The sequence below is a fragment of the Symsagittifera roscoffensis genome, chromosome 4 (assembly GCF_963678635.1).
Source record: "Symsagittifera roscoffensis chromosome 4, txSymRosc1.1, whole genome shotgun sequence".
Classification (NCBI taxonomy): Eukaryota; Metazoa; Xenacoelomorpha; order Acoela; family Convolutidae; genus Symsagittifera; species Symsagittifera roscoffensis.
This window is the reverse complement of record NC_087065.1, coordinates 50,222,173-50,237,624: the sequence shown is the minus strand read 5'-3', so window position 1 is coordinate 50,237,624 and position 15,452 is coordinate 50,222,173. Positions and strand designations below refer to the sequence as shown.

The 15,452-nt window shown below is 33.2% G+C and overlaps 1 protein-coding gene across 1 annotated transcript in view; it reads left to right on the top strand.

The window, feature by feature from the left end:
• Positions 1–3,165: 3,165 nt before the first annotated feature.
• LOC134844930 (GTPase IMAP family member 9-like) overlaps positions 3,166–15,452 on the top strand; it is a 48,999-nt gene continuing 36,712 nt past the window's right edge. Inside the window, exon 1 of the mRNA XM_063861755.1 lies at positions 3,166–3,623. Within this exon, the coding sequence (XP_063717825.1) occupies positions 3,320–3,623 (304 nt within the window). The 5' untranslated portion in view covers positions 3,166–3,319. The remainder of the gene's footprint in view (positions 3,624–15,452) is intronic.

Here is a 15,452-nt window from a genome sequence, read left to right as displayed (position 1 = left end):
CACTGATATCAACTCTAACCAGTATTAACATGTTTTAAACTTTCCTTTAACCCGGTTGGAAAGGAATTATATAATAATCCAACTAACCAACGCAACTTACTAAACACCACAAACCACAACCTAACAGCATGACAAAGAAAAGAAAACCCACGGTACCCAAACCGGATTAAACCAGCTTAAGAACTGGATAATTTATTCTTTTGAAGACTATTTATAAGTCTGAACAAGAACGAACAGAACACAAAAATGTCGAACGACAAAACCAAACCAAACGATTTGATTTTTGAGAAAAGGACACAACCAAAACAACAAAAGAAAAACCCAATAATAAAAAAGACATAAAAGGTTAACACAAAACAGGACCGCATAAAAGAAAGAGCCCAAAATTATACCCTATTCCTGGCCTAACCCACCAGAAGGATGTCCTGAGCATGCTATACAGCCAGTCTAACCCACTGTGCTACAATCACGCTTTGTGACCCACTCCCTATTTTTGACCAGAGTTACCAAGGTTGAGTAGCTCTTAAAAATAACCGAACAAAAACGCTTTTGCGATAAAAACTAATATAAGATCATAATTAAAAACAAAAGTTATCAAAGACTTATATATGTAAATGATATAATGCTGTATATAGAATACACACAACCCAAAGACGAGCAGCAAAGAACTTGACAACACTCCCACTACGGAATAGCAAAACACAACCGATAGGCTGCCTACATTCACTACACTCAAAGGATTTAAAGTACGAGTTGGCATCGCAGCAAAGGAAACCCATTGAACTAGAACAATGGCCTTCTCGATGTTCAAGTACAAGTACAGATCCAAGTCACTAGGTTTTTCACCCAAAGTCAAACTTCACGCCACTTCCGAACGAGATCGGAGCACTGTTGTTCGTTACACAACAGAACCAATAACCATCACAACCGATCAGACATCATAATCCGACCTCCCGAAACAATCGTGACAAACAGTCACAACCTAACAACAAGTTCTTATCTACGATTCCAGCTTCCTGGAGCTTCCTATGACAATCCTTCTTCCTGAACGGAAAAAGAAAGATGCTCGATACTTCAACAAGAACATCATCATCCATCCTCCATTACAGTAGAACATTAAAGAACTAAAACTCTGTAAACTCCGGATGGGTGGAACCAGATCTAAACTAGATTTTATTATTGGATATTATTCTAATATTTTATCTCTATAAAATATTGAATACTAACCAATCATAATCCATCAAACTAAACTTAGAACTTAGTTGCCTTCTCCAAGAGACCGACTCGTACTAAACCAGGATACTCTAGATCTATTGAGACTAGGAGATATAAGAGTAAGATTAAGATTGCTATTAGACTAATAAGTTGCACGAATCTATCCGGCCGAAAATAAGATAGCGTGACGTGCAGACGGTGTACTTTTTCTGGAATAACTCTATGAGTATAACCAACAGGTCATAACTCAGTTAGCATACAATTGAAACCACACAGAACGAAATGGCAAATGATAGAAGAGAATTAAAGCGGTAAAATCATACCGACGAAAACAATGTTAAAAACATTCAAGAGCAAGACATGCCCACAAAGGATAGAACGGATTAAACCGATCAATTAAATAACCGTTATAACAAGGATAACCGGTTACTACCAGTTAACCGGTTACTACCTATGTTCCGATCAGTCTTAAAAAGTTATAACAAAAGTATTTTTCCAATTTTTGTGTCGTTTTTGCGGCTTAGTGTAATAAAGGAATCTGAGCGAAAATTAGAGCTTAGACATTTCCGTCAGTCGTGTAAAATAAGGAAACTGGAAAACAATTTTTGAAGACAAATAACAAGAAAAAAAGAAAAAATCAACAAAAATTCCCAAAATTTTGAAGTTTTTGATTCCCAAGAAGAAGCTAAAAACTCCAAAAACTGACTTCTTTAGATTAAAACTTAAATTTCAAGGCTTAACAAAAGGATTGTAAGACTGCTCACTCGCTCGACATTATACGAAAATCAAAAATTTCAAACCGGTTTTTCTCGATAATTCTCGAGAAAATTTTTTCTTGGGAGTTTTTTTTTGCAAACTTTGACATTCGAAACACGACTGAAAGGGCTTTAATATAATATAATACTCATCCCACTCCGATGATTGTTTGTGGTAGCTGATTATGCGAGGAAAGCAAATAGAAGAAAAAAAGTTATTCCCCATTTTCAATGGTCGGAACAATAACTTTTTCACAAAACGTCGCGAGGAAACGGAAATTGAAAACTTATAAGAATCTAACTGCTGACATAGGCTTCACGGGCTTACGCAACGATGACACTGCGGACACTGTATGAACAAACGCACGCCCTGGCCAATTAGAGTCACCGTCTAACGCACTACTCTATCAATTTGGCCACTCAGTAAGCACTCTCGAAGCCGATGATCCCTGCAAAGCTGCACTGGAGCCAAACTCGGCAAAATTTGCCAATCGGATGATAGAAAGCCCGCATAAGAAAAGTATACATATGTTAAACCGTGGGAGACCTTTAACTTCCCTATCTTTAACTATGTGGGATATCTTTAACTATGTACTAGAAAGGGGGATAGATAAAATGATTTACGCCTTGAATGCAAAAATTTTACAGGAATCCTGGTGTAAATTTGTTTTTTACGAATTGCAGACGACCTAAAATGCAGATTTTAATCTTTTTGGCTTTTTAAAAAGCTATTCCGTTTGTAATATTTCTCAAACTTCTAGGCGTAATCGTGTTTGGACAAAAACTTTTGCTAACGGCTCCAGATGATAGAAAAATCGTGCTCATACGTGGTTGGGAACGGAATACTTTGAATGCAAGCGGATTAATGGACCTGATCTCAATCTTGATTGAGATCACACCAAAAATAGTAAACTAAGCGCTTATTAACTCTAGCTATTTGTTCAGACACTTTTCTTTTTCATTCTTGAACAAAAACTATGCAATCTAGTTTTGGCCTCAGTTTGATTCAGTCTTCAAAATGACCAGTTTCTGAAAAGAACTTTACGTAATTTTATAAGAGAATCAAACCAAAGTTAAAACTCGTAGATTGCATGTTTTTTGTTTTCACGACTGAAAAAAAAACGTGTAAAAATAAATATCTGGAGCTAATATGCGCATAATTTTCATTAGTAAATGCTCAAATGTTGTTCTATGAGTAAACACAGAACCTTTTTGATATGAGAAGTTTCTGCTAGAATTCACATTTCTTTATCAAAAAAGAAGTAAGCATAATTTACAAAACTGTTTTACATGAAAATATAAATCAGTTTTTTTGCTCTGTTAAAACAAATAAAAATGCGAGCAACAAAATGAACATATCAAATGATGACAAAGTCAGTAAACCTGCTGTTTATCACTGCGTAAAATGCAAAAACCACTGCCCAAACCCTCTAAAGCTGCCATCATGCGGACATATTATATGCGGCCCAATTGGAGAAAAAAATGCCACATGTTGTGCTGTGATTCTGTTGAAAACGGTGAATACTGCTAAGTGTCCTAAATGCCCAAATAAGTTAGCCAAATCCACGAAATTGGAAGATTTGGAACCAGTCATAAAGCCTCAGGTTTCATCCGGAAAAGGAAGCACGGCAGAAATACAGCCAAAGAATCAAGGTATGTTGTTACGAATCATAACTAAATTTCTGTATCGCGAACTTTTGGGCAATTTGAGATCAAAAGTACACTGATATCATACCCAAAATTGGCGAGCTTTTGTTCCGACCAATGAAAATGGGGATGAATTTTATATTCGGGTGTGCTTTACTTTTTTTCTTTTTGTTTTCCACGCAAAATCAGGTACCACAAATAATCATCGGACTAAGTTGAGTGATGTATCCAATCAAAGAATTTTCAATCGTGATTTGAACAACATTGGAAAAGTTCTGGAAAAATCTCAGTATCGAGGAAAACTAGCTTGAAATTTTTTGATTTTGGTCTAACTTTGAGCGAGTTAAGCGAGCGAACAGGCTTGTTTATGCTTAGTTTGAGCCGTATACTTTAAATTATTTGTGCTTATTTTTAACTTACTCGAGTAAATTTAGTTTTTCTCTGAGTTTCAGCGCCTTTTTAGAATCAAAAACTTCAAAAAATGAAAAAAAATTGCAAAAAAATGCATGATGTTTTGTTTAAATTTTTTTACGTGTTTTTTTTGTTTTTCTAGTAATTTTCATCAAAAATATGTGTTCGTTTTTTTATGTTTTTTTTGTTTTTCCAGTAATTTTCCTCAAAAATATGTGTTCGTTCCCATCTTACTATAATTGTCGAGTTTACTATTAAATACCATGGTCGTAACATTCTTTGCCACTTACACAGTAATCGGCTATCCTTGTTTGATTTTTTAGTTTTTCCATGCACAATCAGGTACTACGAACACTAATCGAAATGGGTCGATTGGTTTATCAAATTAAATACTTTTTGGTCGTGATTCAAACGACCTTAAAACAATTTCAAACAGTTCCCTATTTCGAAAAAAATAGGTTTCCTATTGGTTTGTAGTTTTTGAGAATTAGCTGAAGATCCTTGCTTACCCGGGTTGACCAAAAATGCTAGTCATACAATTTCCATATATGGAAAAATGCTAGTCATACACTTTCCATGCAATTCCATACGTACAGAAAATTGCATGAAAGGTTTATGATTAATTGTATGACTAGCATTTTTTCATATATAGAAAGTGTATGACTAGCATTTTTTCATATATAAGTGTATGAAATTGTATGATTAGCATTTTCGGTTTATGGAGGTCATCCCGGGTAAATCTTCAGTTTGCCGAAAATACCTCGAAATACAAACTTGAAAACTGCTTTTGCAGACTATGGAATCATTTTGGCCTGAAAAAAGTGGCGAAAATTGTCGTTCAATTAGTCGCCTGAAAACTAAATATTGCACTTTTTTTGTCTCGTTACTGTAGTTTCTGTCGCATTAAAAAAATTATGCAAAAGTTGCATGGGCGAGTAAAAATTACATAAGCATCGATCGAAAACTATAAATTCATTTGAAAGTTTATTACTTGATATTTGTTTTTCCATACTTGGTGCCAAAATTTCTTTAGTTGTATTCTTTTGAAGAAGTAGTTTTCTCTTTGTCATTATCTCGGCAGTCAGCAATGCTAGTTTTTTTTGTATAATGACTACCAATTTGTTACAAAATTTGTTTTCTAACCTTTGATGCTAACTTAAACATTGGTTGTCTTCGTTAGTTGTTCAGTGATATCCTTTTTGGTTAAACATTTTGGTTTTAAAAAATCCTTTTATTAGAGCTTTGTATAATACTGTGCCTTCACATTTTCTTTGTGATTTTCAATCGTTTTAGCTTGTCAAAACATTTTCCGAAAAGTTTGCTTAACTATGTATCGTCAAGTATAAAAGTCCCGTTTTTTCTGCTTTGTAAAAATTGAGCGTTATGGTGACCATTCTGCTTTCAGTCAGTTTAATTTTCTTTTGTAAAACTGTGTATTCAATTTAAAAAAAAGTATGCATTACTCGGAAATTTCTTAAAAATCGTTTTCTGATATTCTTTGTTTTTTTTCCGATTTAACAAACTGGGAATATTGTGGTAAATGTTTCCAATACTTTGTCTTTTTAAGCTAAAACTGAATGTTTTTGGGCTGAGCCTTCCATAGAAAGTTTTTGTCCCATTTTCTGAATATTTGGCGCATTGATATACATAAACGCTAAATACATACTGTTGCGTTTTTCAAAGCGTTCTAGTGGTCAACAAGAAGATAAAAACTAAAATTTTTCAGTTTTCTTTATTTTTTTCTCCAATTTGATCGATTTTTTCAGCAAAAAAAAACTTGCCTTGGTATATGAGCAGTCTGAACTTCATTTTTATCCTTCTGGCGGTTTCAAAATTTAAACCCATAACTTTTGATTGGTTTTATATGGGCTTTTGTAAGTTATCATGCTTTTGTAAATATCTCTTTGATGAGAACTAATTATTGAGGCAGAGACACAAAAGTCTCCCATTTAAACGTAAAAATTTCAAAAAAAAAATAAAACATAATCAATTTGAAGAAATCCTTGAACGCTAGAACATAAATTGAAAAACTACTTAGTGAAGGCATGCCGCAAAGTAAATAACGAAAGAAATAGAATTTTTTTTACCACTAAATTTTTCAACAAATCCGCAAAGGAAACAAATCAACAGCCTTTTAATTTCTACAAGACAAAATTAGGAAACAAAAATCTCTAAACTGTTCAAATCAATAAAGCCATTAGAATCAACGAAGTTACGTTGAAACCATTTATTTTGGGAAGATCATCTGAAATTTCAAACACTCAACACCTGGTATCTTTAGAAACTGACCTGTAAGCTCAATTGAAAACAAATGAAAAACTATTGCCGCAAATTCGAATATTGTAACGCAAAATTTTGAATCAAAATGGAACCACCCTCAAAGTGGAACCAACGAGGAATAATAGAACAAAACTTTAATTTCTTTTTAAGCTAAAATTTGACAAATAGACGATGGCTCTTCACTAAAAAAAATTACTAGAAGGCGCAGCAAAAATTTGAAAAAAAAATTGAAGAAGTTTAGAAAATGATGTTCAACATCGTTTTAATCATCAGGATCATCACACCTCTGATAATTTTTTGCAAAATTAAACTGAATTGAAAATTAGCTAGTTTGGCCCATTTGAAATAAATAACACGAGATATGTTGAGTTCTTATGACACGCGGAGAGCAGCTAATAATTCGCCCTAATTGCATTGGAGACAGCCTTTTTTTTGTTATCTGGACAATACGAGACGCGAAAAAATTTCTGCTGTTTCACTCGGCTCATTAGGTGCCAAAATGAAAACCAAATTTTAGATAAAATTCTCATATCTTTTTTCCGGCGTTTTGTCGATTTTTCTTACTGAAAATTTGCCTCAAGTCTCACGGCGCAGTCGAAACAATTGAGGTTTTTCCCAGTTAGACAAGCAACTTTGATTTGATGATGATCTTTTTGAGGGTCGCCAACAGCAGTAACACACAAATAGTTATTGGTAATTCGCGCCTTAAACTATAAATTTTTACATACTTTCCTGGACTTTTTTCCTAACCAATTAATCAGGTAAAGAGACAAACTTTCAAAATTTTTCTCTCAGTTGACAGTTTGAAATTTTGAAGTTTTGCTTTTTTTGTCCAAACAACCTATTTTAAAACTTCAAAAAAGCGAAAAAAGTGCAACGTTTTGTTCGACAGGCGCTTTTTTATTCTTGTTGATGTTATTTGATTTTTCATTAGCTGTTACACGAGTAAGATAAATTCATGTAGTTTTGTATCGTGTCCCGGATCCTGAGGGGGTGGCTCCTTCCTATGGTGGGGTCCTAGAAGCAAAATTGTATTTGAGGACCCTCATCCTAGGTTTTTGTCAACGAAACAAATTTTCCTCCCAAATAGCAGAAGACCAACTAAGGATCTTGCTAAGCTTAGCCTAACAACAAGAGACTTGATACCTAATTTTTTCTAATTCCAAATTTTGGGGTCATAATTATCGGTCCTGGTGAATTGTATGAATCACATTAATTGTTATTATTGTTTTGGACAATTTATATTCGACCTAATTGAAATTTGTTGTTGAAGAAGGAATTGAACTTTATGTATGAAAAAAGAATTCGCCGGCAGTTTAGGCAGAGTAGCCTAAATGTTGGCAGCAGTTAACATTTTCTTAACATGTGATAAAATTTTAAGTGAAAAGATACTAGAAGGAAATCACACTGCAAAGGTGCCGGCAATTTTTGAGCAAGTTATAGCAAATGATAGTTTTGTCAAGTTTTGAAATAAAAAGAATAAAATTAAAAGGAACTTGGTGTACTGAAGATATTGCTAACTTAGCTTTTACAGTTAAAAGGTTTTCAATCACAAAATATCAAGTTTTAAATTCAGAGAGGAGTTTAATAACTCCTCTCTTATTTGCTTACTTACTTACTTACTTACTTACTGACTTACTTACCTACCTACTTACCTACTTACTTACTTCCTTTCTTACCTACTTACTTTAATACTTACTCACATGCATACATACTTACATACCTACTCAATTATTTACTTACTTACTTGCTTAAAAACCTACTTACTTAATTACTTGCATACCTAATTACTTACTTACTTACTTATTTTTTTACTTACTTACTTACCTACTTACCTAATTACTTGCCTACATACTTACTCACTTACCTACTTACTTACTTACTTACTTAATTACTTACTTACTTACTTACTTACTTCCTCACAAATTTACCTAATTGCTTTCCTTTATACTTTTTAAAATCTACTTACTTTCTTTTTACCTGGTTACTTACTTACTTACCTAATTTAATTAACTTTACTGAAATCTAATTCAGTTTAAGCTATTTCACTTATTTTTGTTTTTATACTTGTTTCATCTTCTTTTTACTGAATTTTTTTTCTTCACCTTGGTTTAGTTCTCCAAACTAAATTTACTTATATGATCACCTTACTTCGCTTTAGTTTTCGTACTGTCCTTTGCTTTACTTACTTTAACTTACCTCACTTTAATTTACTTAACTTTGACTAATTCATTTACCTACATTCACAAAAAAACTTACTTGTTTCTTTACTTGAGTTTATTTTACTTAATGTTCACTACCTCACTTTACTTTACTTCACATTGTTCTTTTTTAATTTGGTTTAGTTTGCTTAACTTACATTATCTTCTTTTCTATTACTTCGTTACTGATTTTTTCTCACTTAAATTGTTTACTAAACTGTACTTGAGCTTTGTTTCCTGGGCTTCTTTTCCTGCTACCTACTCTTCCTTACTTACCTAATTTTACTTTCAAATAATTAGTCTTAATTTTTCTGCTTGATTTACCTACTTCTTTTTTAAGTCTTTGCCTACACCGATTTACGTACCTGCTAACTCATTTTCTATTTTACCTAGATACTTACACAGATATTTTCTTATATGTTTTCTTACATGCCTATTTATAAAGCTACACGCACACTTCCTCGAATTTCTATAAACACAATGTCATTGATCGATTAGCTGGTGAAATTGTTAGTTTTTATACTAAGAAAAAATTATATAAGAAAAGCTGTAAAGTACATAATACCAAAGTACGTTAGCATCATTAGATTGATTAAAATTCAGAAAATCGGCCAACTTCGTCGCTCATCTGTGTGTGTATTGATACCTTGATTTAGAAAAAAAAACAATTTTGAAAAATCGAACAATGAGTTGGCTTGAAAGGTGGACGGACGGATAGCTAGATCTGTCAAGGGATCAACGGCTGTATGAATGGACGGATTGGTGAATGGCTGATTGGATGAATGGATGGCTAAAGAGGTGAACGATTGAATGGACAGTTATTTGAATGGATGGCCAGATAACCGGATGGCAGGATCATTTAGATTGATGGATGACTGGTTACTTAGATGGATAGTGACTACATATATGCATGGACAAAAGATGAATGAAGGATGGATGGATGTCTGACTGGATAGTTAACTTTGTGAATGAGTTGACGATTAGATGCTTGGGTGGTTGCAAAGATGGAGGATTAGTACATATATTGCTGCTCTATGGATGTTTGGATGGATCAATGGATGAAATAATGGCTCGTTGGATTTATAACTGGAAGGCTTCCTGATTAGTTAGATTGAGGGATGGATTGATGCCACTTGGATGAATGACTGATTGGATAGATATCTTTGTGGAGGGATGGACAAGTAGTTGTTTGGATGGCTGAAAGGATGCATGATGAGTACATAAATTGTTGCTGTATCAATGTTTCAACCAATTTTTGGATGTTTTTTGTTTAAATGCAAACTTTCTTTTTCTATAATTTCACTTGAACAATTTTTTTTTTTGAAAAAGTTAACCTTTTCTAAACTTCTACCACGTACAAACATGAACTGTTTGATTCATCTTTGAAGTAAGATGAACTGTTCGATATTGCGTTTTTAGTTTAAGTGTTTGCAATTCTAGTTTTAATAGTTTTTTGAACGAACTTACACAGTACACCCTTTAAAGCATCAAATCTCGTCTTTGTAACTTTCACCTTGGTAATTAGTAAGAAGATTGTTGAAAAATGTTTTATTTTGTGAAACTGATTTAAAACCTTAAAACGACTTTGTTTTGGGCAAAAATTTTGACTAAGGATTGAAATTGCTGAGCGTTTTCATGAGTATTTTGATGTAGTTATGATTTGCTTCATTTGTTTTTTATCTAGCGAAAACCTATTGGTAGCTTGCTGTAAGGTAAATGAGTGATAAAGCACAAAATTTACTTGAAAGTTTTTGAGAAATTATGTTGCTGATCGATGTGTTTTGGCCAGAGCAAGCTGATTCGAATGTTTTGATTTGCAGTCTTCTGATAACTTGAAATTTTGTAATTGTCATGTTTTGTAATGAAAACTTCCATCTAGAGTGTGTTTTTTATAAGAGAGCAGCGGAAATGGATTAGTGGGTTGATTTTTTTGAGTCAATGCTTCCAAAAAATCAGGCTGCACCAAAACAGAAAACGGATGAAAAGAATTTAATTTTCAAATGAGCATGAAATGTACCATCTGCAAAAAAAACCTCAGCTTAGAGTCATATCTGAAAATTTAGATGGATAGAAAACCAACCTAACAAAAAATTTTAAACCCGCAGATGTGCGTTACTAAGCTATCATGATTTTCGAAATCAAATCATACAAAAACCTAAGAAACACAGAGGTACAGCTCTTCGATGATGCGGATAGCGGACAAAATCTCGAAAGCGGACAATAGTTAGCCTGGCGCTGCTTCTCACTGCGCTACTTGGGAATCTCTCCCAATTATAAGGTCGGTATGATTCAGTTCTCATTTCAACAAGCCTGATATTTATCAAACGAGTAGTCCTAAGCCTGCTGTTGTGTTAATGCGCTATCCGTGTTTGCGGAATCGTTTCATACAAAGTTCCACAAAACAGAGAGGCATGGCCGCTTAATTTACCGGGCAATAGCTATCTCGGCGATGCTCGTCGATACGCTCCTCGCCATCGCCTCCAGCTGCTATAAAGAGCTTGGTTCAATTGACACCTCAACAAGCAGGATTGTCGTTTAGGTACCGTGATTTCCAATCAAAGAGAAAAAAATCAAACAGAAAACTTTGTTTGGAGATTGAATAGATTTTTTGATTGGTTTTTTTGTTCGGAGATTGCATAGTTTTTTTTGGGTTTTTTTCCTTTTACTGGAACTCATCCTACTTGAACAAGAATCACGCTGCTTGAGGTATCAGTTGTACCAAGCTGGTTATAGCAGCGGGAGGCGCTACCGAGGAGTGTAGCGGCGAGCAACTCCGGAATAGCTGTTGCCCGCAAAACCAGCCAGCCATGTCAGTGTGTTTTGTGAGATTGTATATGAAAATTTAAGGCAAACATGGTTAATATAATTACAGACATCAACAGGTGTAGGACTAATCATTTGATAATTATCACGCTCGTGGAAGTGCAATTTCATCTACACCGACCATACCGACGGGAAGCGATTCCGACAAGCATAGAGACGAGCCAGGTCAGGATAGCTATGGCTCGCTAAACCAACTGGCTATGCCTCACTGTTTTGTGGAACTTTATACGAAACGATTCCGCAAACACGGATAGCGCATTAACACACAACAGCAGGTTTAGGACTGCTCGTTTGATAAATATCAGGCTTGTTTAATTAAAAATGAACCGTTTTGTCTTTAAAACTGGGAGACGTTCCCAAATTTTGTAGTGACAAGCAGCACCAGGCTAATTATTTTCCGCTTTGGTACTTGCCTAACTGTGCTTTTATACTTTTTTGGTACTTTGTATGACGGAAAAAAAATCGTATACTACAGTACCCTATGCTGCGCTGCTCTCTTTAGGTATTGATTTATACGGTATAGCCAATCTTGCAAACATATGCAACTGTCACTAAAGTCGCAAAAAAGGAAAATCAAACATGGGAAAGTAAGTGTCACAGGCTTTTAAATGAAATGAAAACCAGCAAAAAAATTGACACAAAAATTCTTCAAACACTTGTCATACACTATATGGTGATAAACAAAAAAACTTTAAAAAAATGAGTAATTGATGAGAATGCAAATGAAGTAATTTGCTCAGTTTTTTGTCAATTGATAAACGGTAGCATGTGTTTTTCTAGTTGAATGTGTATTTTTTTAAGATACAAATTGATTTGTTTTTAAAAGTCAGTTATTTAGTAATATGCTTTCAGCATCTTATTCAGACAAATTTGGAAAACTTCACTCTCAAAGTTTGAAACTTTACAATTTTCAGATGAACTCTACGTTTCACCACTGTAATATCATATGACTCTCTACAGTCTGGAAACAATTTGGAAAATCTAATTAATAGTCTTTAAAAACTTTATTCGTTTTAAAATCAAAGTCAACAGTTTGACATTGTAGAGGTAATATAGAGCAAAAACAAAATCAGGCTTGAGCAATTGAAAATTTGTTCTATAAAAAGGTAGCATTTTACATTTTGCGTTTAGACTACTCTCTGATTTGCTAGATATAAAGCAAAATTTTCAATCAGTTTTTTTGGATGGTTTTGTTTAATGCAAGGCTTTTGCGTTGGAAAAAAAAGAAAATTCTCTCTTTTTATAGTTTTAAGTGAACAATTTTTGAAACAAAAGTAACCCATTTTGAATTTCTACCATGTAGAGACATGAACTGTTTGATTCATGTTTGATAAAAATCAGGCTTGTTTAATTAAAAATGAACCGTTTTGTCTTTAAAACTGGGAGACGTTCCCAAATTTTGTAGTGACAAGCAGCACCAGGCTAATTATTTTCCGCTTTGGTACTTGCCTAACTGTGCTTTTATACTTTTTTGGTACTTTGTATGACGGAAAAAAAATCGTATACTACAGTACCCTATGCTGCGCTGCTCTCTTTAGGAATTGATTTATACGGTATAGCCAAGATTGCAAACATATCCTATTGTCACTAAAATCACAAAAAATGAAAATCAAACATGGTAAAGTAAGTGTCACAGGCTTTAAAATCGAATAAAAACCAGCAAAAAAAGTTGGCGCAAAAAGTCTTCAAATTTCACAAAAACTTGTCATACATTACGTGGTGATAAAGTTTTTTTTTCAAAAATAAAAAACAGATGAGAATGCAAATGAAGTAATTTGCTCAGTTTTTTGTCAATTGATAAACGGTAGCATGTGTTTTTCTAGTTGAATGCGTATTTTTTTAAGATACAAATTGATTTGTTTTTAAAAGTCAGTTATTTAGTAATATGCTTTCAGCATCTTATTCAGACAAATTTGGAAAACTTCACTCTCAAAGTTTGAAACTTTACAATTTTCAGATGAACTCTACGTTTCACCACTGTAATATCATATGACTCTCTACAGTCTGGAAACAATTTGGAAAATCTAATTAATAGTCTTTAAAAACTTTATTCGTTTTAAAATCAAAGTCAACAGTTTGACATTGTTGAGGTAATATAGAGCAAAAACAAAATCAGGCTTGAGCAATTGAAAATTTGTTCTATAAAAGGTTAGCATTTTAAATTTTGCGTTTAGACTACTCTCTGATTTGTTAGATATAAAGCAAAAATTTCAATCAGTTTTTTTGGTTGGTTTTGTTTAATGCAAGGCTTTTGCGTTGGAAAAAAAGAAAATTTTCTCTTTTTATAGTTTTAAGTGAACAATTTTTGAAACAAAAGTAACCCATTTTGAATTTCTACCATGTAGAGACATGAACTGTTTGATTCATGTTTGATAAATATCAGGCTTGTTTAATTAAAAATGAACCGTTTTGTCTTTAAAACTGGGAGACGTTCCCAAATTTTGTAGTGACAAGCAGCACCAGGCTAATTATTTTCCGCTTTGGTACTTGCCTAACTGTGCTTTTATACTTTTTTGGTACTTTGTATGACGGAAAAAAAAATCGTATACTACAGTACCCTATGCTGCGCTGCGCTGATTTATACGGTATAGCCAAGATTGCAAACATATCCTATTGTCACTAAAATCACAAAAAATGAAAATTGAACATGGTAAAGTAAGTGTCACAGGCCTTAAAATCGAATAAAAACCAGCAAAAAAAGTTGGCGCAAAAAGTCTTCAAATTTCAAATACTTGTCATACATTACGTGGTAATAAAATTTTTTTTTTTCAAAAATAAAAAACTGATGAGAATGCAAATGAAGAAATTTGCTCAGTTTTTTGTCAATTGATAAACGGTAGCATCTGTTGTTGTAGTTAAATGCGTATTTTTTTAAGATACAAATTGATTTGTTTTTGAAAGTCAGTTATTTAGTAATATGCTTTCAGCATCTTATTCAGACAAGTTTGGAAAACTTCACTCTAAAAGTTTGAAACTTTACAATTTTCAGATGAACTCTACGTTTCACCACTGTAATATCATATGACTCTCTACAGTCTGGAAACAATTTAGAAAATCTAAATAAAAGTCTTCAAAAACTTTGTTCGTTTCAAATTCAAAGTCAACAGTTTGACATTGTAGAGGTAATAAAGAGCAAAAACAAAATGAGGCTTGAGCCATTGAAAACTTGTTTGTTAAAAAAGTAGCTTTGTTACATTTTGCGTTTAGGCCACTCTCTGATTTATTAGATATAAAGAAAAAATTTCAATCTTTTTTGGATAGTTGTCGTTTAATGCAAGGCTTTTGCGTTGGAAACAAAGAAAGTTTTCTCTTTTTTTAGTTTTAAGTGAACAATTTTTGGAACAAAAGTAACCCATTTTAAATTTCTACCATGTAGAAACTTGAACTGTTTGATTCATGTTTGAAGTAAATTGAACTGTTTGATAGTTTTTAGTTCAAGTGCTCTGCAATTCTGATCTTAATACATTTGAAAAAGCAAAAAAGTGCGTCCTTCAAGGCATCAACTTTCACCTTTGTCAGTTTCATCTTTGCAATCAGTAAAAAACAGTTTGTTGATAAGAGCTTCAAGTGGTGAAACTGATTTAAAACTTTATGACGACTTTGTTTTGGGCAAAAACTTTGACTAAAGAATGAAATTGCTGAACGTTTTCTTGAGTCATCTGATGTAGTTATGATTTGATTTATTTTTTTTAACCTCTCGACAAACTATTGATAGCTTGCTGTAAGGTAATCGAGTGTTAAATCTTAAAAGTTACTTGTAATTATTTAGAAAAATGTTTTGCTTGTCGGTGTTTTTTGGCCAGAGTAAACTGATTTGAATGTTTTAGTTTGTGGTCTTCTGACAACTTGAGCTTTTGTAGTTGTAATGTTTTGTAATAAAAACACCCATCAAGAGTTTGTTTTTTTTCTTTTTTTTTAAAAAATAGCAGCGGAAATGGTTTTGTGGGTTGGGTTTTTATACGTCAAAGCTTCCAAAACAAGTAGGCTGCAGCAAAAGAGAAAACGGATGAAAAAAATATATTTTTTAATTGAGCATGAATTTTATCATCTGCAAAAAAAACTCAGTTTTCATTCAAATCCGGCAGGTCTAGAAAACTTAGATCAAGGTAAGCCAGCCAAA